The sequence below is a fragment of the Brassica napus genome, unplaced genomic scaffold, assembly GCF_020379485.1.
Source record: "Brassica napus cultivar Da-Ae unplaced genomic scaffold, Da-Ae ScsIHWf_373;HRSCAF=589, whole genome shotgun sequence".
NCBI lineage: Eukaryota > Viridiplantae > Streptophyta > Magnoliopsida > Brassicales > Brassicaceae > Brassica > Brassica napus.
Genome location: NW_026016453.1, coordinates 1,400 through 24,533, shown reverse-complemented (window position 1 = coordinate 24,533; position 23,134 = coordinate 1,400). Strand labels below are relative to the sequence as shown.

Below are 23,134 nucleotides of genomic sequence, written 5' to 3'. Positions count from 1 at the left end.
ACTTTTAACTTTTAAATTTTAATATAAATAAAAATTCGTTTTTAATTATATTTATAACTGAAAAATATGTTTCAAGATAACAACACAATGTAAAAAATTATCTTTTTGAAAAAAAAATATATTATTATTGGCAATTCGTTTTTAATTATATTTATAACTGAAAAATATGTTTTAAGATAACAACACAATGTAAAAATTATCTTTTTGAAAAAATAATAATATTATAAATAAAAATTCGTTTTTGATTATATAGTTAATTATAGATAAATTCATTAAGGGTAGTATAGATATTAACCGCTTTAACTTTTAATGTGAGAGCTCCGTTGCTAAAATTTACTTCGCAAATATTTATTTTAATTTATTTATTAAGGGTATAAATGATATTAACTGTGCTAACTTTTAACTTTTAACTTTTAATATAAATAAAAATTCGTTTTTAGTTATATTTATAACTGAAAAATATGTTTTAAGATAACAACACAATATAAAAATTATCTTTTTGAAAAAATAATAATATTATAAATAAAAATTCATTTTTGATTATATAGTTAATTATAGATAAATTCATTAAGGGTAGTATAGATATTAACCGCTTTAGCTTTTAACGTGAGAGCTCCGTTGCTAAAATTTACTTCGCAAATATTTATTTTAAAATTAATTTATTAAGAGTATAAATGATATTAACTGTGCTAACTTTTAACTTTTAACTTTTAATATAAATAAAAATTCGTTTTTAGTTATATTTATAACTGAAAATTATGTTTTAAGATAACAACACAATGTAAAAATTATCTTTTTGAAAAAAAAATATTATTATTAAAAATTCGTTTTTAATTATATTTATAACTGAAAAATATGTTTTAAGATAACAACACAATGTAAAAATTATCTTTTTGAAAAAAAATAATCTTATAAATAAAAATTCATTTTCGATTATATAGTTAATTATAGATAAATTCATTAAGGGTAGTATAGATATTAAACGCTCTAACTTTTAACGTGAGAACTCCGTTGCTAAAATTTACTTCGTAAATAATAGTATAGATTAAACTAAATATAAAATTGATTAGTAGTGTGCACCAAAAAATTCTCATTTCTTTCCTTAAACAAAAACTACCGAATTATCTAATATGATTAACATATATATATGATAATTAATAATTTTGAATAATAAATTTTTTTTTTGACAACAATGAAATAATAAAGATTTGATAACAATTTTTGTATCGTTCATCATTCTTATTTAATTTTATAATTAAAAAAACTAAACCATCACATTAATTGTATATTTTTTAAAAATATACTTTTCTCTTATATTGTTATACTTTTTTTAAACGACTATAAATTACTAATATTGTTAAAAGTCTCACATTAATAAATTGATGATCAATGGTTTAAATTTTTTGTTATAACAAGATACAAATGATTATGAAATCATATGAATAAGAAGTTTCATTAAATAGATATTCATATTAAAAAATATTTATAATATTATTAAAATTAAAATATATACCATATAAAATACATAACTATGTTAATTTCAAAATTTTCATTGCAAAAGTATTGAGACCTTAATATTTTAATTTTGAAATTTGTATTAAATTTTTAGAAATGACTATAAATTACTAAAATTAGTAAAAAGCTCACACTAAAATCTTTGTGATTAATGGTTAATTTTTCGGTACAACAGATATACATATGCTAATAAAATAATTTGAGTAGAAAGCATCAATTAATAAATACCCATTTTATGTATTTTAAATAATTATGACGAATATAAGGATTATAGTATAAAATATATATCTTTTTAAAGTTAAAAGTTTGATTTTGGATAAAAACATTTTTATTTCAAGGATAAAAACACTTTTAAACTTCAAATAGATTTTTTTGGATGCTCTTATAGCCAATCAAGTGAAAATGGTTTTTCTATTTGGTTTTTGTTGTTCGGTTTGTTTCAAATGATCAGATCCATATATTATAGGTTATAGGCACACTCAGATACTCTAATCCAGAGTTATACATTCAGTAGAATTAATGAGTGGCAGATCTAGAATTTATTTTGACTGGAGGCATAATATTTAATACATATGAAATAAAAATGGTTTTAATTATATGACTACAGAAGTTTCTGGTTTGACTAAAAATTCATTAATGCTTCTACACTAGGAGGTCTGAGTTTCAATCTTCAGAAAAAGCAGAATTATGTGAATTAATAGAGAAAATGCTTACAAGAGATCTGCAGCTGTAAAATCATATGTAATATTTTTCATAGTTTGTAATAGCACGATTATCGGCATTAAAATGGTTTTAACTATAATGTTTATACATTATTTTAAAATATTTAAAAGAACCATAAATAACTATGACCACACAGTTTATTGAGAAATAAATTGCATTCTTAAAAACAGCAACTCAACATAAAATTAAAAAATATTAAGTAAAAATTGTAAAAAATGGTAAAAATACCAGGAATATGTAAATATTTCATTTAATAATTGGGGAGATAGAAACAGTTTTTTTTTTGTTTCTCGTAATAAAATATAAATATGCAAGATGAAGAAATAGAAAAGGACTCTACAAATGATAATTATTTATTTCTCGGGAATAAAAAACTCTTAAATCGTGTGAGAGATGAAAATGTAGGGTATAATTATGTATGCTAAAAATAAAAAATAGTTATGCAAAAATAAACAAGGACTTATTTGTGTAATAGCCATATTTGGAAGAAAAATTAGATGAGTGACAATAATGTTGGACGGAGGCTGAGGATGTTTTGGTGGTGAGAGACGCACTAAACGGAACGCTGAAGATGTCTGCTGTAAGTGCTTTCAATTCTTTTGTTTTATTTGTATTTTTGTGGAGAAAAAAAAAACAAATCTTTGTTTACTTGCAGAGCCGCCAGTGGTGGAAGAATCCGACGAGCGATTACCGGTGACATCATCTTCTTCGCCATGTTCCTTCTTCCACGCCGGAGGTCAATGATAAAGCTTCACTGGCGACGTTTATGTCATCTTTGTCTCAAGTCTCACCTCGTCGTCATTGGTTCATCTCCGACCAGCAGTACATGGGCACAAAATGAATCTCGAGCAACAATGGCCAATTTTGACTTTTTTGCACATTTACTCTTTCAGATTTTATATAATTTTGTTTTGGATACATAGTGTACACATGTACACTTTGATGATAATGTACACATGTACACTCTGATGGATACATCGGTTAAGGTGGACGTATTTAAAAAAAAAGGCTATTCAAGAAGAAGATTGTATATTAATATATATCTTATACACGTACGCACTCTGATATAGTTGTCGACATGAAATTGTGTATGGTGGATATTTCAAAAAGATAACAAATGTGTCTTTACGTATTTGATGATATTGTACACATGTACACTCAGACACATCGTGTAAGGTGGACATATTTAAAAAAAATACCAGAATGACTCATCAAGAAGAAGATTGTACACTCAGATATATCTTGTACACGTACACAGTCAGATATAGTTGTCCACATGAAAGTATGTAAGGTGGATATTTCAAAAAGATAAGAAATATGGCTTTACAAATGTATAAAACATTTTAAATGATTACATTTTGAAATATTATAAGTAGCTCAACAATGAACATAGTTCTTAATTCTTTTGGCTAAAGACTACACTCCACTATTTTGATTCTTTAATTTTTTTGTAAATAGTTCTTACATGATTAATAAATTTTAAATTTCATTAAAAAAAGAAAAGAAATCTATATTATAATAGTTAAGTTTTTGCTCACTCCTCAGCGTGCCATGTCAGCGTTTTGTGGGTCTCACTTTTAAAAAGTGTGAAAAAGTGTCAAGCTCATGGCTTGAACCCAGCTTATTGAGTATAAACACCAACATTTATACCACTAAGTTAAATGATACTTTGTACATTGATGGTCGAACCTAATACATATTTATGAAGGTCAGAAGCCTTTGCTTCTTCGACTTCTCTGAGGGTCGGGCCTACAAGGGTATTATGGGTTTCATTTTTAAATGAGATTCATCACATTATATGAAAAAAGCTCAAGTTTGCAACAATTATAGTTTTTCCATATTGTAAATTGTTGTCGTTTAACATGAGTCAGAGTTCTTTTCATCATTGTCTCAACAAGTGTGATCTACAGAGTTGTGCCGTGTGTCTGTTCGTAATCTATTTTTTCACCGGTGAACTCTTCATGTCCCCATCTTAAATCGCTTGATCATAAATGTTCTTTATTTGTAGCTCCTTTGTAAACCCTATATATGATTCTCATCTTTGATGAACCTAATATGCACCTCCACAAAGCTCATTGATTCCTCTTAGCTTTCTCTCTGACTCTCCACTTCCTCAAACCGGCGTCCCGGCGTCTGTCACTCAACCTTCGAGTCTCTCCGTCTTGGTCGTAGTAGTCAGAGCATAGCCTCTGGCTTCCTCCACTTTTGGGATTCCCTGAACTTCAAGAAAGACATAGATTTTGTGGGAATCACGGTTCTCTTACATGATGAAAAGGTAACGTAATCTTTGATATCTATCACACTTATTTAACATAATTGTTTTAATTGATTTCCTGATTCTTTGTTGAATAATATTATTTGCAGATTCCGTGATTCATGGTTTTACTCCCGTCGGGTGTGCTAATCATTACATGCCATCTTTGAAAGCAGATTCCATTGTGAAAGTCGATCGTTTTGAGGTTGCTATGTGCTCAAACATGTACAAGATAACTGATCATCCATTCCTCATTCGTTTCATTTCACTAACCATTATTGATGAAGTCATCACGGGCGCTCTTGAGATCAATCTCCAGTAAAAATTAGACTGTTCGAAATCTCCAAGTGATTGCGAACACAAACCTAGAACTCCCAAGTATATTATCATATTGCATTTGGGTTTATATTATGTTTTGATATCATAACTGATATTAAATATTGCAGATGTGGTTGGACAAATCCGTTATGTCCAGGGCTCTGACCTCTCCAAAGAAACAATTCGAGTTGTTATCCGTCTCCTCATTGATTCGTAAGAAACAATCAACACATAATTCTCTTGATACTACTATCTATATTGTGCTAACATCAATAATCAAAAATATTTCATACCCAAGATTTGTGGTCGTTTATTTATCTCCCTTACTTATCAATCTAATTTTACACAAATCTTTATTTTACAGCTTAAAATAAACACAATAACCCAAACAATCAAAACACCAAAAACTAGAATCCAAAAAAAAAACGAATCATTAATGATCACCTCTCTTTTTGTCTAATCTTACAAATAAACTTCAAAACAAATATACCAAATCAATCAACTCAACTAAAACTCAACGACACATACATTGAGCCAGCTAAACAAATACAAATTACAGGGCCAGCTATTTAACAATTTACAAACTTGCTTTCACAGATGCTTACGAAGAAGACGAAGACGACAACCAAGATCAGTGAAATTACCTTAACAAAAACCATAGTAAGTTGCAAACTCTGATAAATACAACTAACAATGATTTTTTGTTTACATATTACACATCAAATAAAAGAGAAACAAACACAGCCACACACACCAGCAGATACAAGAGACAATCCCAACAGATACAAAGGCGGCAACAACATCTCCACCTGCTCACTCCTATTGTCTTATGAAAATAACTTACATGTTCAATGTTAACATGCCAATGATATTGTCTTCTTATGAGAACTACATATATTCGTTTTAAGTGCCAAATACTAATTGTCACTCATTTTATAATTATTTTTATAAGTCTTCATGTATTTGTTTTAAAAGTTCGGTAAAAGCAACAAGTTTAAAAGTATATATATATATAACCAACATAATAAGAATAAAAAAATTTTGCTTAATACACACAACTTACACAACTAAACTGGAGAAAAAAATATTCAAAAACAAAAGGTAATCTCAACAACCTTAATATAATTTATGTAATCTCAACAGTACCAGTAACAAATTAAAAAGACAAACAAACAATAAGTCTCAGTGACAGAACAAGCAACACCACAAACTATATCAATCACATTACTAACACAATTTAGTTCTTCATGAGTGGAGAACTGTGTATGAACAGTGCATACACAGTTCATCATCACAACTCTAATCCTATAACAATAAAAACTTGAAAAACAGTGATCAATTTAAAACACAAAATTCACACCTACAATAACCCTAACAAATATTGAAATGAAACAAGAGCTTTGTCTACAACTCCAAGCTGAGGCAATGGCCCTAGTACCTCTAATATATTGTAGAGAAAATGGGTAAACCATAATTTTCGTTTAATTAAGTTGCTGGGCCTAATTGTAGAGGTTTTGGACAAAAGAAGCGGTGTCGGAGGGTTAGGCTTTGTCGGCAGAATGAGTTTTTTTTTTCTTGTTTAAAAAAAAAAGAAGGAAATTGGTGGTGGTTGCCATATAACAAAACAGAAATAAAAGGAAAAAAGGAAAATCGAGGGGAGGGTTGGCTCTATAAATTATTGATTTGGGAGTGGAAGAACATGATGGCGTCGTTGGAGATTTATCAGAGAATCGTCAGAGAAACCAAACGGAGAAGAAAAGGAAGAAGAGAGTGGAAGGTTGAGATCCCCAATGATGTCATGGAAGAAATCGTGATGAGGCTTCCGGTGAGATCGATTATGAGGTTCCAAGCGGTTTCAAAGCATTGGGAATCGGTGATTAAGACAAGAGATTTTGGGGCAAGACACATGGCTAATCAGAGAAGCAAGGATCCTAAACTCATGTTTGTCGGTTATGGTTTTTATAATATCTGTTTTGATCAAATGGACTTGGAAACGACTTCTCTTGAAGAGAGCCTCTGTTTTGAAATTGAAAAGATTAATGGTCCTATGGAGATCTCCGAATGCTGCGATGGCCTTGTCTGCTTCTACTGCTTGACTCAAGCAGTGAGAGTGATAAATACGGCCACAGAAACGTTGTTGCCACCACTCCCCTTAGCAAATTTTCAGCGTCTTCATAAAGCCTATCCAGACCCGGATCTGGAGCGGGATCAGAGACTTGAAGATGATGGTCAGCGTCCTGTTCCAGTTCCATTCATATCATTTACTATGTTTGGATTTGGGAAAGACAACGCCACAGGACGATATAAGATAGTGTGGCTCTATAATATATATCCTGCTACCTTGAACAAGAAGAAGAAGACAAGATGCGAGGTTTTCGATTTAGAGGAATGGAGATGGAGATTCGTGACTACCAGAGCTCTTGATCATCACCAAATCTTGTCTAATCAGAGGCCACCGTGTGCAAACGGATTATTATACTGGCTCACGGGAGATGAACAAGGATACCCATCAACACAAACCAAACTCATAGTTTTCGATATTCATACAGAGATGTTTCAAGTCACCTCAACACCACCTTTTATTACCCCTGATGCCTCTAGTGACAAAATTGGTTTATGCAATCTTGACGGTCGTCTGTGCATTTCTGAACTCAAGGGCGATTGCGAGCAAGAGTTTTGGTGGAGGGTTGAAGAATGCGACAAGTGGGAGAGAATCTTCTCAGTTGACTTGAATTCTACTTCCTCTTGGTTTGGTGGTATCACTTCACAGCCTCTCACACCTTTGGCCATTTCCAAGGATAACAACAAGGTCGTCCTCTCGCTTACCCATCAAGAAAACCTTGTTGAGTTTGATCTTGATCCTGACTCAACTGTTTATCATTTGTATTATTCAGGTAGCTACGGCTTAGCTGTTCCTTATTTTCCAAGTTTATCACTCTCTTTTTCTTCTTTCTAAAACCATTTGTTGTCTTCAGTAACATTAATTTGTGTTTTTATATTCAAATCACTTCTTATTTATGTTTTCATGACCTAATTATTTATCATCAAGTTATGCGCTGAGCACTTCTTATTTTCTTTGCCACGGACACTTTATTTGTCGTTGGGATGTAATCTTATTGGCCAGAAGGAGATGTAATCACCCCCCCCCCCCACCAAGAAAGGCTATATATGTTGCCTAAAATGATTGGTTAGATACTTGACTCGCAAGCTTTATATCTCTGCTGTATATTTGGATTTAATCTCCAGTTAAGAATTTTGGTTTTGTCTTAAGCTCAGAACCATACAAGTAGATGAAGGGAAAGAAGTCGATAGCATTTGTATGTTTTTATTTTTGATCAATAGCTGATAGTAATGCATCTCTCTGTTCACTGTATTCGGTTCATTGGTACTGTGTCAAGTACGATGATTCTCGAGGGAGACCAGTTTGAGTTACATTGGAGATCAGCAGTTTAAGAGCTCTTCTGTTGCTAGCGCTTCTTTGAACTCTCAGCTTACTGCAGAGTGTTTGATGTTGTTAGAGAACGGTGCGGTCTTTGTGTTTGAACTGAACGAGAGACATTGTAATGGATTCAAAGGTTGCGAGATGAAAGGTTCTTGGGAGAATCATCAAGGGAAGACAGTGAATCAGAAGAGTTGGTTAGGATGTGAGTTTGGTTGGAGGCTTGGGACTTTTATTGTTGCTCGGTCTGATGCAGTCTTTGTTATCACCAGAAGCTCTGGGAGTTGTTGTGGTGTGAGCAGTGGCGGAGCTAGACCTATGTTCCACATGGGTCATAATTCAATTATTATAGATAAAAAATGACATATATGAGAGTTGAACCCATGACATGTGGGTCAAACATAGATATTTTAACCAATTTACCACAGCAGCAACATTGTAAATGCACATAAAACTTAATATTTATAGATTTCACATGGGTCAATTGACCACCCCTCTCCAAGGTGGCTCCGCCCCTGGGTGTGAGAGCTTTGTTGGAAACTGAGAGTCTCAACATGGCTGGAACTGAAGAGTTTGTTTTGTTTGCCATGGCCTATCTGATCTCGGGTTTCAGACCGATGAATCAACCACTTCATGCATTGTAGTAGGGTCGTTTTGGAATGCAGAGAGATGTTCTGTTATGGACCTTCTCCTTCTGTTGCAAATGATCCTTCTTCCTTGTATGTATGGGAGCTACCACACAATCTACTCTCACCAGCTGGAAAATGTCTCTGCGGGATTGTGCAATTAGAGAAGCGATAATGACGGAGTCTCTCCCTGTCTGGTTTGACTGGCAGAAGAAGAGAGTTATTGTTCTTGGTTTTGGAGTTTTAAACAAGTACCTTCCAACACTTGGTTCATCAGATGAGTTCACTTTGATTCGGTTAACATCTTTAGGGAAGCTAGAAGCAGTCAAGTTCAATGCTTCTCCTGATCCTTTAAATAGCTTAGGAGTAGTATCTCACAGAGACTCCACCTGCGAATCTGACGAGGTGAATTTATTGTACTTCCCTGATGATAACATATACACCTCAAGACGGTTCAAATACCTCAAGCTAGACTATCTCTCTGCTTACACAAAAGGGAACCTCGCCAAGTTCTTAGAATCGAGGATTAGTAAAAAGAGATCCTCAGCTTCGAATAAGAAGAGCGATCCTCTTAGCTTAACCTACCATGAGGAGTTATGCGAGAAGTTGAATCTCAGCGGGTTCGGTAGAGACAGATGTTCCTCCACAGTTACTGCAGTCTTCAACAGTATCAGTTCACCAACAAGCGTTTTCGATATTGCATTGGGAGAAACCTGGCCAGGCTTACCTATAGAGCTTCTGTTGCTTGCGTTCTCGAACTACACTGAGGTTGGATGTGTTCTGTTAGAGAAGAGCTGTCAGATGGTCCGTCCATGGCCCAATTGGGCAATGACCATTTGGACCATTTCAGTTTTGGGCAGTAATGGGTGGTCCATATTGGACAATGGTCCAACAAATGTCCAAGACCAATAGAGACCATGTCAAAATGGGCATGTCCATGGACACCCAATAATATTTATAATTATTAGTTTAGATTTTATTTATAAAATTTTGAAATTATGTTTACTTTCCAAAATTATAAAAGTAATTTTTTTCTTATCAAAACTGTAAAACTATGTTTTCTTCTCAAAATCGAAAATTTTTCATTTTTCCGCAAAAACCGAGAAATCGCGTTTTTCTGCCAAAACCGATATTTTTTTATTTCTCCGCCAAAACCGAAAATTACGTTTTCCCGCCAAAACCGAGAAATTGCGTTTTTCCGCCAAAATTGAGAAATTACGTTTTCCCGCCAAAACCGAGAAATTACATTTTCCTGCAAAAACCGAGAAATTGTGTTTTTTTCCACCAAAACCGAGAAATTGCGTTTTTTCGCCAAAACCAAAAAAATGCGTTTTCCCGTCAAAACCGGGAAATTGCGTTTTCCCGCAAAAACCGAGAAATTGCGTTTTCCTGCCAAAACCGAGAAATTGTGTTTTCCCGCCAAAACCGAGAAATTGTATTTTCCCGCCAAAATCTGAGAAATTACATTTTTACGCCAAAACCGGGAAATTGTATTTTCCTGTCAAAATCCAAGAAATTACGTTTTCCCGCTAAAACCGAGAAATTGTGTTTTCTCGCTAAAACCAAAATTTTGCATTTTTCCGCTAAAACCGAGAAATTATGTTTTTCTGCTAAAATCTGAGAAATTGCGTTTTCCCGCCAAAACCGAGAAATTGTGTGTTTTCCGCCAAAACCGAAAAATTAATGTTGGGCACTAACCATAGGATTCTCAACCTCTGCAGTCCTAACACCTGTGAGCTTAGTCATAGCTTAATCAAATGCAACAAACATAGCTGTATCTTCACCTGACTCTACCAGCAGCTCAACACGGTATCCTAAAAAGCTTGTATATTCCCATCCGAAGTACTTGGTAAGTACAAATAATAGAAAGCTCTATGCTAATAAGGATATATTAAGGGGCATGCGTATAGAGAACCTGACAACTCTAACAGCAGTTGCATTAAAACATGAACTGCAAGTGAAAGATGAAATTCTTCGTTGGAGCTTCTTGTAACACTTGGCACATGGTATGTAACACCATCCATTGGTAGAATCAACTGAACAAATCTTGACTTTGCATAGGAACTCAATAGACTGAGTAATTACGAATAACCAATTCAATACCAAAAAAAAATTGTAGCTAGGAATATTTTTGTAGTTGGAAACATACCTGGGGGGGGTGACTCCAGAACGTAGTTACTCAACTCCCCTAGTGAAACCCTTCTAGCTTCTTCACACCGGTGGAGCTGGAGGACAACCTGGAAAATGGTTAGTATTGTCTGAATGGACAAATACATAAAACACATGCTTTTAAATCTTAATAAGTTTAAAAGAAGCACTTTGCACATCAAAGACATATAAACAAACACGAAAGCACTTTGACTGTACATTCAGTTTCGATCTTTGGAGTCAACTAGCAAGAAGATGTCGGATCAGGCCTTACCGCTCCTGGAATCAAACGATCGCTCAACTGGAAAACCTCCAGTCACCCAAATCTACTCGTCTCCTCACTCTTCTGGTTTGGCAAGCCGCCCTCTACTGGCTCTGGAACGAACGGAACGCACGTCTTCACTCAGGCGTTTTCCGTTCGGTTGACGTCATTCTCACCCTCATCGACCGTCAGGTTCGTAACAAGATTCAAAGCTTCCGTGAGACAAGCCCTTCCCTCGCGTCAAGGATGTTGCAAAGATGGTTCGAGACCCCATAACTTTCATCTCATAACCTTTATCAAAACTTTGATCTCTCCGCAAGTGCATTAAACCGCTTCGCCTCCCAACCGCTAACTCCCCACCTACTTTTGGGCTCAAATGGGTCGCATGATAGTTCACTTTGAGATTCTAAGGTTCAGGCCTTTTTTGGAAATCAATATCAAACTCTCTTCTAAACACTAGCCTTGGGCTTGTAATATTTTTCTTTTTCTCTTTATGTTATGAATGAAAGCCAAGTTACAAAAAAAAAAAAAAAAAAATAAGGGGAAACCATATACATAACAACAAACACGTAAGAAAGGGGAACATATACCTGACCATCAAGAATCGGAGTATGCGTGTCACAACCGTTTGAGTACAACGCTCTGGCTTTAACTCGGAAAGCGATATCGGGGAAGCTGCCATAGTTCTTGGAAGGATGTTTCTGAATTATGAGTTACGAGGAGTGAAGAATCTGTGGAAACCATCTATCCGGAGACGCCAATTTATAGGTTCGAAATTGTGGAGAAGATGAAGAGGACGGAGCCCATGAAGTAGTGACGTAGTGGGGATCGACTTTACTGGTATCGTATTCAAGGGAGGTGCAGCCGTTTCTCAGATCTAAGGCACGACGAATGGAAGGTGATAGGGTTCGTTCGATGAAGCGTACATTAAGATGGGCTTTTAGCTTAATGAGAACAATATTCATGTCTCCAGTTCGACGTTAATTTATCAGTAGTATTAGAGGCCCAAGACGAATAAATGATACGTGGTGAGCCGGACACCTGAGAGAAACTTGTTCTTTATATTATAAGATGATCAATAAATTTGATATTCGATCAAAATTTTTTCCCAATAACCCTCCTTAATTATTTTTGTTAATATGGGCGGCTTAAAGTTAATTAAGGATATTGTAAGGGTGCAAAAAAGTAAAAATAATGTATTAAAAGTAAAAAAGGGCGAAAACAATGGTGGACGAGTTGTGCTAGGTACTACAAGTCTACAACACAAGATGATGATTGAGACAAATAATGATTACGTCTACAAATAGTTCAAGTGGGTTTTACGGCCCGACCTGCAGACTGGTGTATATCCTCGAAAACACACGCTTGTGCCTTTGTTTATATGACTATTTAGGCATTTAAGTATGAAAAGATTATGGTAAACTAATTAAAAATAGTATAAACATATGAAATCATGATTTTATTTGTCTTATACCAATATTGTATCGATAATTAAAGTGTCGTTATTTGAATTCGAATTTCAGTGTCTGCGTCTATAAGTTGCAGACAACAAATTTTATGTTTTAAAAGAATTTATTAGTGACATAAATGTCATGAATCAACAACTCAAAAAGTAAGTTGTTAAGGTTTAATTTCAAAGATTTTGTTTTCAGGATTAACCTAGCTTCTGGTAGTCCTGAATCCTGCGGTCGATAGTACGGGACGTGCTTAAAGCGCTAACAGATTTCAGGTTCAATTTATTTATTGCCCAAAATTAAGTCATATTATTTTTGAACGTCCATACAAATATTGAACTTTGCTTTTAACTTATTTAAATATCCGAAAAGATAATCTATCCATAGACTAGATTTCTCTCTAAGAATTAGTTTAGTCTCTTCTATATATCCGAGATACTCCCAAATTGATAAAAAAAAATCTAGTTTGCTGGTGTATTTATCTACCGGGATAATGAAGGAATGTTATCTCATGCGTGGTTTTAAACATCACTGATGAGCATATTTTAAATTCATAAACATCACACAGATAAAACAGTAAATAGTCAATCTAGGCCACATTCACGATCACGAGGAGGATCGATTACTGTAAATGGTAACAACATTTTTCTTCTTAACCACGTTGGTATTGTCGGATGGTACAGTGGGCTTGGAAAGATATTAAGCACCTCAGTTTCAAAACCTACCATTTAGATTTACCCATTTGCATGGTTACGCTGCGTGGATATCTAATTCTCACGTAGAATAATCGGGCTTACACACGCCATGTAATTACCACGTAGAATAACCGGGCTTGCCTGTCGCCGATGGACCGGCCCTTAGAAGATTAGTGAGTTCGGATACTCCCGGATTACAAAACTAACATTACTCTGGTGTGTGTATCTATTCGTAAGTATGTGTATTGTGTATTCTTAATAAAATATCTAAATCTGGATTTCAAATGATACATTTTCTTTTTGTTTCCAAATTCAATGTTACAGTTTTCTGATTTGTTTAAGAATTTTAAATCTTGTTTAATAATGTTTTTGACGTCAAACACACCTCTCTAATTATGAATGAACAGATTAGCCGCTTCAACAAATTTAACTAGTGGGACAACCTACACCAAAAAAAAATTGTTATGAAAGCAAACAAATTTCATGTTTTTATTGAAATGTTGAATTAATTGATCATAAATAGTTATTTAATTTGTAAGAAAATAGATTGCATATTGGCTTACGATGAAACATTCCTTATTAAAACTGTGTGTTGTGATATAATGCAACGTATTTTTCCAATCCAGATCAGCCGGATCATCTAATAAATCCCAACTACATCAAGCCAAACCGTAAAATTATGATCATATAGAAAAACGATCTCGGGTTCCATCGGACTTCATACATGAAATTAGCCTCTCATTTTTTTGTTTTTTTTGCTTAGAATGTAAATGACATGAAATAAGCCTGAATGTATTTCTTAAATTGCATGTGTGCTTCATATAAATTGACTCTTTATAGCATTTCCAAAAGATACTCTGCAATTTCAACTATAAAGTTTTTACTTTTCAAAAATGAAAAATTTGAGGTTTTAAATAGTAAAACTTCAAATATAAAGTGTCAATATGCAAAACTTCATATTTGAAGTTTCATAATTTTATTTATATTTTGATCCTTATAATTACACATCACATTTATGATTTTTAAATATTTTTTCTGTTTAGCGCTTTAATTCTTAACTTTTTATATGTCATAAATATTTCATTTTTAATAAACTGAAGTTTTACACATAAAATTAATTAAAATAATTAAAATAATATTAAAATATTTTAAAACATGATTTAGACAAAACAAAATATTACAAAAGAAACTTAACAAATTCACTAGTTGATCATCGTATATGGGAATATTACGGAAATAGTTTTTTGGAATAATATGATATTTACATGTAATTTAATATTTAATTATGTATTTCTATGTAAAATTTTATATTTTAGTGTAACATTTTATTTATTATTATTTCTGTAATACTTTTCAAATATGTGCTAATTATCTATAAGTTTTTATGCATTTTAAATAATTATGAAGAATATAAGGATTATAATATAAAATATATATATTTTTAAAGTTAAAAGTTTGATTTTGGATAAAAACATTTTTTTCAAGGATAAAACACTTTTAAACTTCAAATAGATTTTTTTGGATGCTCTTATAGCCAATCAAGTGAAAATGGATTTTCTATTTGGTTTTTGTTGTTCGGTTTGTTTCAAATGATCAGATCCATATATTATAGGTTATAGGCACACTCAGATACTCTAATCCACAATTATACATTCAGTAGAATTAATGAGTGGCAGATCTAGAATTTACTTTGACTGAAGGCATAATATTTAATATATATGAAATAAAAATGGTTTTAACTATATGACTACGGAAGTTTCCTTAGTCATGTGGTTTGAGTAAAAGTTCATTAATGTTTATAATTGTAAAGAAAAAAAATAATGCTTATTCCAATGTCAATCCAAAACTTTTATAAAGTAAACCCAAAACACTGATTACTAAATCCTAAAATGAAATATAAACTCTAACCCAAAATTAAAATATGCAAATAATGCATAGTATAAAGCACTATTAAAATAGAATAGTAACAAATTAAATATCATAATACTTATTGTTCAAATTTTAAAATATTTATAGTTGCACGAAAAGAGGTAATGTTTACCCCAACGTCAACCCAAACTTTCTATAACTAAACCCAATATACTAATCACCAAATCCTAAAAGGAAATATAAACCATACCCTATATATCAAAATATGCAAATAATACACAATATGAAACATTATTAAAATAGAATAGTAACAAATTAAATAGCAGGGAATGAGGCATTGCCCCCAACGTCGACTCAAACCTTCAATAAACTAAACCCAAAACATTAATCACTAAACCCTAACATAAATATAAAGTTTAACCCAAATATCAAAATATGCAAATAGTACTTGATATAAAACATTATTAAAATATAAACTTTTAATCCAAATATAATGAAACAAAATAAATAACATAGTACAAATTAGTGAAATTATGAAATTACTATGATTGCATGAACGAAGTTAATATTGACCTCAACCTTCTTTCCAAATACTAAACCCTAAACTTTAATTACTAAACCCTAAACCTTAATCACTAAACCCTAAACCCAAATATAAATTTCAAATTCAAAAATGAATCTTAAACCCAAATAAAATGGAAAATGAAGAAAGTTAGCAAAAGAAATTACAAAAGAAGAAAATATGAATATTAAAGAGCCGCAAGTTATTTTTGACAAGTAATGCTTTTTATATGCAGGTTTCACCAGTTGTTTGAAAGGATAAAATAACATTATTATATAAAAGCTACGTTGTGTATATGTGTACTAAAAAAATTGGACATCTAGCTAATTAGTGTTTTTTCACTGTTATTAAACCCAATTTTCCAAGAAACAAAGGGGTTTCAAATCGTGGACAAGGCCTTGTGGGGACAACAACCGTTACAGCAAGCATATATTTACGAATTTGGTCACAATTACTACTATCCCTTATATATTAAAAGGCATGCATTGGCTTTAATGCATTCACACAACCTTTGGCACGTGGCGCTCTCACATTCATTTAGAAGAACTTATGCTGATAAGTCGCTTTAATAGAACACCTTACAATTTTGTTTTTTTATTTTGATTAAAAGCTATAACAAACGTTTTATATCATCGATACTCTTAAGCTTTCAAATTTTGGAAAGTTATATCGAAGTGGAGGGTTATAAAAAGGTGTTCACGATGCATCACATCCTTATGCAGTTCTCTGGCCACACTCTTCGACAACAACAGTGCTTGTCATCTTCTTCCCGATGTTTAGCTTCTCTCTGGTCATCTCTACTATCTTGTCCCTACAACAACGAAAATGAAAAAGACCAAGAAAGTAATGTTTGCGGATCATGAGGTAAAAGAAGACACAAGATTACTAGCTAAGAGAAGGTGTATGTAGCCGATCACACTAGTGAAAGAACCAGCAACACTGATGGTGATGACAATAAGAACGTGAGTGTTATGAGAATGAAGATCGTTGTGAGTAAGCAAGAGTTAGAGAAGCTGCTCCAAGGATGGTCATTCCATGAAATGGTCTACCAGACTCTTGAGAAACAAACTTTGCTTTCTGATGATGATAATCTTCAATGTAAAACCAAGAAAGTAACGTTTGCGGATCCTGAGGTGGAATAAGATGCAAGATTACTTAGAGAAGGTGTAGCCGATCATACTGGTGAAAGAACCAGCAACACTGATGGTGATGACAATAAGAACGTGAGTGTTATGATAATGAAAATCGTTTTGAGTAAGCAAGAGTTAGAGAAGTTGCTCCAAGGAGGGTCGTTCCATGAAATGGTGTACCAGACTCTTGGGAAACAAACTTTGCTTTCTGATGATAATAATCTTCAATGTAATACAGGTTAGAGACCTATTTTAGATAGCATAGCTGAAAGCTGAATAATCCCACAAAGAATATAACAGATAGATCATAGATATATATGAAAACAATCTTGCGTTTGTTCAAGGACAGTTGTTTTTGAGGTTTTGGTGTATATAAAAGCTTTGAAGCTATGTTAACGATGACAAGTTTTTTCGGTATAATAAAGAAACACTATATTCTCGAGCTCTTCCTATTATTATGGTTATGGTTTTAACGCTAAGCTCTGTTATGGTTTAACACTTTCATTCGGTATGATAAAAATCGTTTTCAAAATCAGAGCTTTCCCTATTATTATGGTTAACACTTTTAAACCAAAATTCAAAATCGGTTTGTTATTATACCGAAGGAAACGCTAAGCTCTGTTTTTGAAATCGATTTTACTACCTTGAGTGGTTGCCAAGGTTGATTGATGATAGGGGATTTGCATATATTTCAAAACTTTGGTTTATGGCAATATATATTGATTGTGCTGAGCAAGACACAAATATAGGACATTAATTTTTTTTAAGGCGATAAGCGTAACTTGCATTAGGTTTTTTAGACCTATATAAGGCACATGTCTTCTATCTTTCTTACTCAAAACCTAAATGCAAAGCCTAAGCATTTTTCTATAATGGTTGCGATAAGTTGATAATGACTCATATATCCTAAATCTCTACACATAAGTTGTGACCAATGAAAAGTCCAAAAAATCCAACCTAAAACTAAATCGATGTCCACATTAAATAGATCTAATGTCTTCTTATTTTATAAATAACAAAATTAATAATCTCATCCCGCACAAGACGCGGGTTATCACCTAGTTTATAACACTGTCAACTAACTATTCATATGTGTTCACATGGACGAAGGCTTAGCAGCCTAGTGACTATTGAACTAAATGAATGAATGTGTAAATCGAGTAAAGTTTGTTACAACATTCCTTAAATATTCTGGATAAGCAAAAGGAAACCTAAAAACTAGATGATTAACTCTTAACCATAATAAACCGATATACTCTATTTAATAGTGACTCGTCATTTTCATTTATACGGCCATATATATATATATATATATATATATATTTATATGGATTTTAACTTGGTTCCTCTATGTTAGATATGCAGAGAGTGAATGTCAAACCTGGTTTAATGCGAACGAAGTGGTACAACCTGTGATACAAGAAATCATTCTTGAGGAGCCCCAAACCATAAGCTTGGGTAATATTTGCTTGCTAGATGGATCTTGGATAGCCTCGGGTCAGTATAGTAGATGTGGATGGGCCTGGTGGGACAGTAGAGGAAACATTCAATTGATGGGGACAAGGAATCTCAATCGACGTGAATGAGCTTTGCATTCGGAAGTAGAAGCTCTACGATGGGCAATGGAGAACATGCTTCAACACTCAAATTGCCAAAACTTTGGGACAAATTGCAAGGAGCTGATAGCAATGATAAAGGATCCTCATGCTTGGCCTAGCTTTGCGACATAATTGGAAAGGATAGCGACGCTGCTGATTTGCTTTCCGGACTTCAACATCATTCATGTTCCACGAGCGCGCAATCAGTTTTCAGATTTTTTAGCTAAGACTGCTAGATCCTTCCATAGGAAGTTACATTTTATTGGTTGTTCTATTCCGGTCTGATTACCCAGTCCACCTCAAACTTGAGTAATAGAATTGCCGTTTGACGTAAAAAATAAATAAATTGGTTCCTCTATTTGGAATTTATATAGTTCATCATGATACGACTCGCGATAAAAACAACATACACATCGAATGATAAAGTTTTACTTAGAAATCATCCTAGTTGAAAACTGAGAATTATTTTTTATTATGTTAATTATTATATATGTGTGTGTATCGCACTCCCACAATGATATGCTAAGATAGTCAACTTCACAATGATATCAAAAATTATATCATAATATTTTCCTCCACTCACAAAGAATATGTTTGGTAACTAACTCGCTAGTAATCATTGAGCACGTATGTTATGTTTATAGTAATGGTTTTTACTATACTAGTCTTACCGGCCTTTTTCTTATTCCATTTTACTATATTCTTTTCTTTTGTCAGCTACTATGTATATATTCTATTATGCACCATGAATATTGAATATTATGCGGCCGAAGGTTGTTTTCTCTTTTAATTAGGTTTGCCTGAAACCGAACTTATTAATTAAAATATTACTCTTCCTAAAGTTTTGCAGTTTCTTTGGTCAAATGATCATGCATATTATAGCATTTCGGATTCTACTGGCTTTGCCTGGTTGAGCGAAATAGAGTTTAATTCCAGCAAAATTTAATTTTACTTCTTACCAAAAAAGAAAATTTTAATTTACTGTGTTCTCTATTGTTTTTACTAACTAAAAATAGAAAGAACTAATTTATTGATTATATTTGTTTGCTGGAAACCGAAAGAATACATGAAAAATATTTCTCCTATGGAAATTGTACTCATCTCTTTTTCTTCTAATTCCATTTGGTACTCAATTTTACCAGTCAAATATAGTCCATATTTTCTAAATCTATGAATAATATAACATTAATAAAGGAAATATAAAAATGAAAAAGTTATATTGGTACCAAAGGAGTGAAAACAGAATATTTAAAAGTTCCAAAATCGAATAAGATCATAGCAAACGAACAAAAGCTATATAATTAGTGATTTGAATACATGAATGTAATCATCTTTATTCGAGAGTATAATTATAAAATATTGGATAAAGGATGTTTACCGCAAGTTAATTCAGTGAGAAAAGAAGTTAAGTCTGTGATATAATTTGTTTATTATGTGTGTCAACAAATATAACAAAAAATAAGAATATAATTACATTAAATATGTTAAAGATGAACAGAATATACAGTAGACTCATTTTTATTAGTATTGTATTACTCATTATCAGATTTGTATATTTTGCATGGGTTGATCTTCTGATGACATACCACAATCGACTACGTTTAGAGACCACCTACTCAATAAGAAAAAACTACATATAATAACTGATACAAAAAAACACTCATACCGTAAAATCGCCAGATATATCAGAATGAACTTAAGCACGGAACGGATGGAGTCTCCTATACTTTCCAGATTCACATTAGCTAAAAATACCATGCTTGCAATTTTGAACCTTGTTGAATTGGCTGTCTTTAAGAGTAACCCATATTAGTATAAAGCAAATTGCAAGGAACAAATGTAACAATGTTTAATGAGATAAGGCTCATGCTTGTAGAGAAGAACACTCAAATACTATACGACTACTTTTTCTTTTCTATCATGCATTCTTGATATATTATGTCATAATTTATCTCTAATTGGTGCAATGTAAAATCATATTGAATAATCTTAAAAGTGATGTATTTATGATTTTAAAAAGAATATCAAAAGTGGTGAAAGCATAGTATTTTTATATTCACATGTTATCGATTGCTTTTACCATTTTATTGTTCTTATCAAGTTATAAACATGTTACCTAAAAAAAACATGTTACTTCAAGTTTTTTTTTTAAATTTCTGATCGCATATTATTTGGGTGGTATATAGACATATCTGGCCTAGCGTCTAGCGATGTATAATGATTCTTATATTAGCAAGCATATTTTCATTTGGATATAGAATTGCAGGTCTTATATTAGCAGCATGTTTTCATTTATATCATTGTAATTAATTTTATTAATTTTGGGGATTATAATACAAAATTGATAGTTTTAGAGAGAAAAAAATTGAAGATTTATCCTTGGAGTAATACACTTTCAAATCTGTATTTCAGAGATATATCTTGCCTAGCGTCTAGCGATGTATAATGATCATTATATTAGCAGCATGTTTTCATTTGGATATAGACTTGGAGGTCTTATATTAACAACATGTTTTCATTTATATCATTATAATTAATTTTATTATTTTGGTAATAAAAAAATTAGTTTTAGAGAAAAAAATTGAAGATTTATCCTTGGAGTAATGCACCTTCAAATCTGTTTCAAAGATAAACCATCCTCAAAATAAAAGGGTTGAGATGCTTTTAGTTATGATTATATTATAGAGTACGAAATTTTTTCATGCCAATCCCCGTTTCCAAGAGCACGATCTAAGCGACATCGTACATATCCATTGGGTTGTTTTCTGGCCCATGACAGTTGGTTCCCAGTACATGGAAACTCAAGCATACCACAATCCAAAATCATTTGGTTAAACGAAAGAAGTGATGTATCAGATCGTCATTTTACTCCGTCTTTCTCATGGTGTCCTGTTATTTCATTAAAATTCCCTATCATGAACCAAGTTCCATCTTTACTTGTGGCAAAATGCGTAAGACGTTCCTAAACTTGATCTCTTTTTTTCTAAAACAGGATCCCCATGAACGAATATCATATGGATATTTATTCCATTAATAGCTGCTTTACATCAATCATTCGATTATTGAAAACAAAATATCAACTTGAAATTCATCTATAAAAAATAAAGCTAAACCACCACGTTGGCCAAGTACAATACCTTCGCATGTGGGGGTTCGGACCATCGTCCGATATTAGCAGATATCTTAACCAAACCAACAAGAAAAAGGAAAACATTCAAGTTTGATAAGCGATAGCTGGACAATGAAGAGATAAGACAAGTGATTTTAGATGGCTGGAACTCTTCTGAGCTCTCTCCTAATGCAACTATCATGGATCATATATCCAGCTATAGGATAACACTAGGACAATGGAAAATAAAAGATGACTTAAATGCTTCAAAACAATTGAAGAGCTTAAATCAAAGGTGGATAATCTCTACTCAGATGATGATGCCACAACAGAAGAAATTGGAGCATAGCTTAAAGAACTTACAGAGGCTCTTAAGGCTGAAGAACGGTTCTGGAAACAAAAGAGTAGAATTTTTTGACTCAGAGAGGGGATTTGAACACAATGTTTTTTCATGCTATTACAAAACAGAGAAGAGCCAAAAATAAAATTACGGGTCTTTTGGATTCTGCTGGGAATCTAGTGGAGGATGAAGAAAAATTGGTAACCATCACTACTGATTACTTTAGAGACCTATTTGCAACTTCTAACCCGGAGCTGATTGAGGAGGCCCTGGCCAATGTCACCACAATAATGTCTGACCAAATCAATGCAGATCTTACATCTCCTGTTTCAGAATGGGAGGTAAAGCTGGCTCTATTTGCAATGCACCCAGAAAAAAAGCACCTGGATCCGATGGCCTGACAGCCCTGATCTATCAAAAATTCGGGACATTGTAAAAGATGACTTAACACGTATGGTTAATGAATTTCTCTTCGAGTGGTTTATGAACAATGGTCTCAATGATGCCAATATATATCTCATTCCTAAGAAAGACAAACCAAATGAAATGTCTCAGTTTCGACCCATTAGTCTTTGCAATGTGAGCTACAAGATAGTATCTAAAGTCTTATGTTAGTGATTAAAGAACCCAGTCAGCCTTTGTTGCGGGAAGACAAATATTTGATAATGTACTAATAGCACATGAGTTGTTCATGATCTTCGTACAGATCCCGGCGGAAGAAATAGGAAGATGGCAATAAAGACATACATGCGGCAAGCTTATGATCGGTTAGAATGGGATTTTATCAGTGCGGTTATGAATAAAATGGGATTTTCAGGCTTATGGATTGAGTGGATAATGCGGTACATAAGATCAGTTAATATCATGTTCTGTTCAATGGCCAACCTAGAGGAAATATAACCCCAAAGAGGAGATTGCATCAAGGAGATCCTTTATCTCATTTTCTCTTTATCCTATGCACGGAAGTGCTCGTTAGCCTTTTCAATCACGCATAGAATCAAAGTAAGATAATGGGGATGCGCGTTTAACACGCTAGCCCTCTGGTATCACACCTTCTTTTCGCTGATGATAACATGTTCTTTTGTAAGGCGG

General features: G+C 33.0%; 1 protein-coding gene, 2 long non-coding RNA genes and 1 pseudogene across 3 annotated transcripts; 3 read left to right on the top strand and 1 right to left on the bottom strand.

Moving 5' to 3' along the window:
* The first annotated feature begins 1,239 nt into the window (after nucleotides 1-1,239).
* On the top strand, nucleotides 1,240-3,252 carry LOC125603673. Its single transcript, XR_007335626.1, has 2 exons — nucleotides 1,240-2,818; nucleotides 2,894-3,252. It is a non-coding gene; the product is annotated as an uncharacterized LOC125603673 (long non-coding RNA).
* A 190-nt stretch (nucleotides 3,253-3,442) lies between these two features.
* Nucleotides 3,443-5,225, bottom strand: LOC125603674. Its single transcript, XR_007335627.1, has 2 exons — nucleotides 4,766-5,225; nucleotides 3,443-4,458 (listed from the first exon to the last, which is right to left on the bottom strand). It is a non-coding gene; the product is annotated as an uncharacterized LOC125603674 (long non-coding RNA).
* A 185-nt stretch (nucleotides 5,226-5,410) lies between these two features.
* Nucleotides 5,411-7,829, top strand: LOC125603672 (putative F-box protein At2g02030). The gene has a single exon (XM_048774538.1). It carries the CDS (start codon nucleotides 6,510-6,512, stop codon nucleotides 7,764-7,766), a length of 1,257 nt encoding a protein of 418 aa, XP_048630495.1. The 5' UTR covers nucleotides 5,411-6,509; the 3' UTR covers nucleotides 7,767-7,829.
* Nucleotides 7,830-8,318: 489 nt separating this feature from the next.
* Nucleotides 8,319-10,705, top strand: LOC125603675 (annotated as a pseudogene).
* Nucleotides 10,706-23,134: the final 12,429 nt, after the last annotated feature.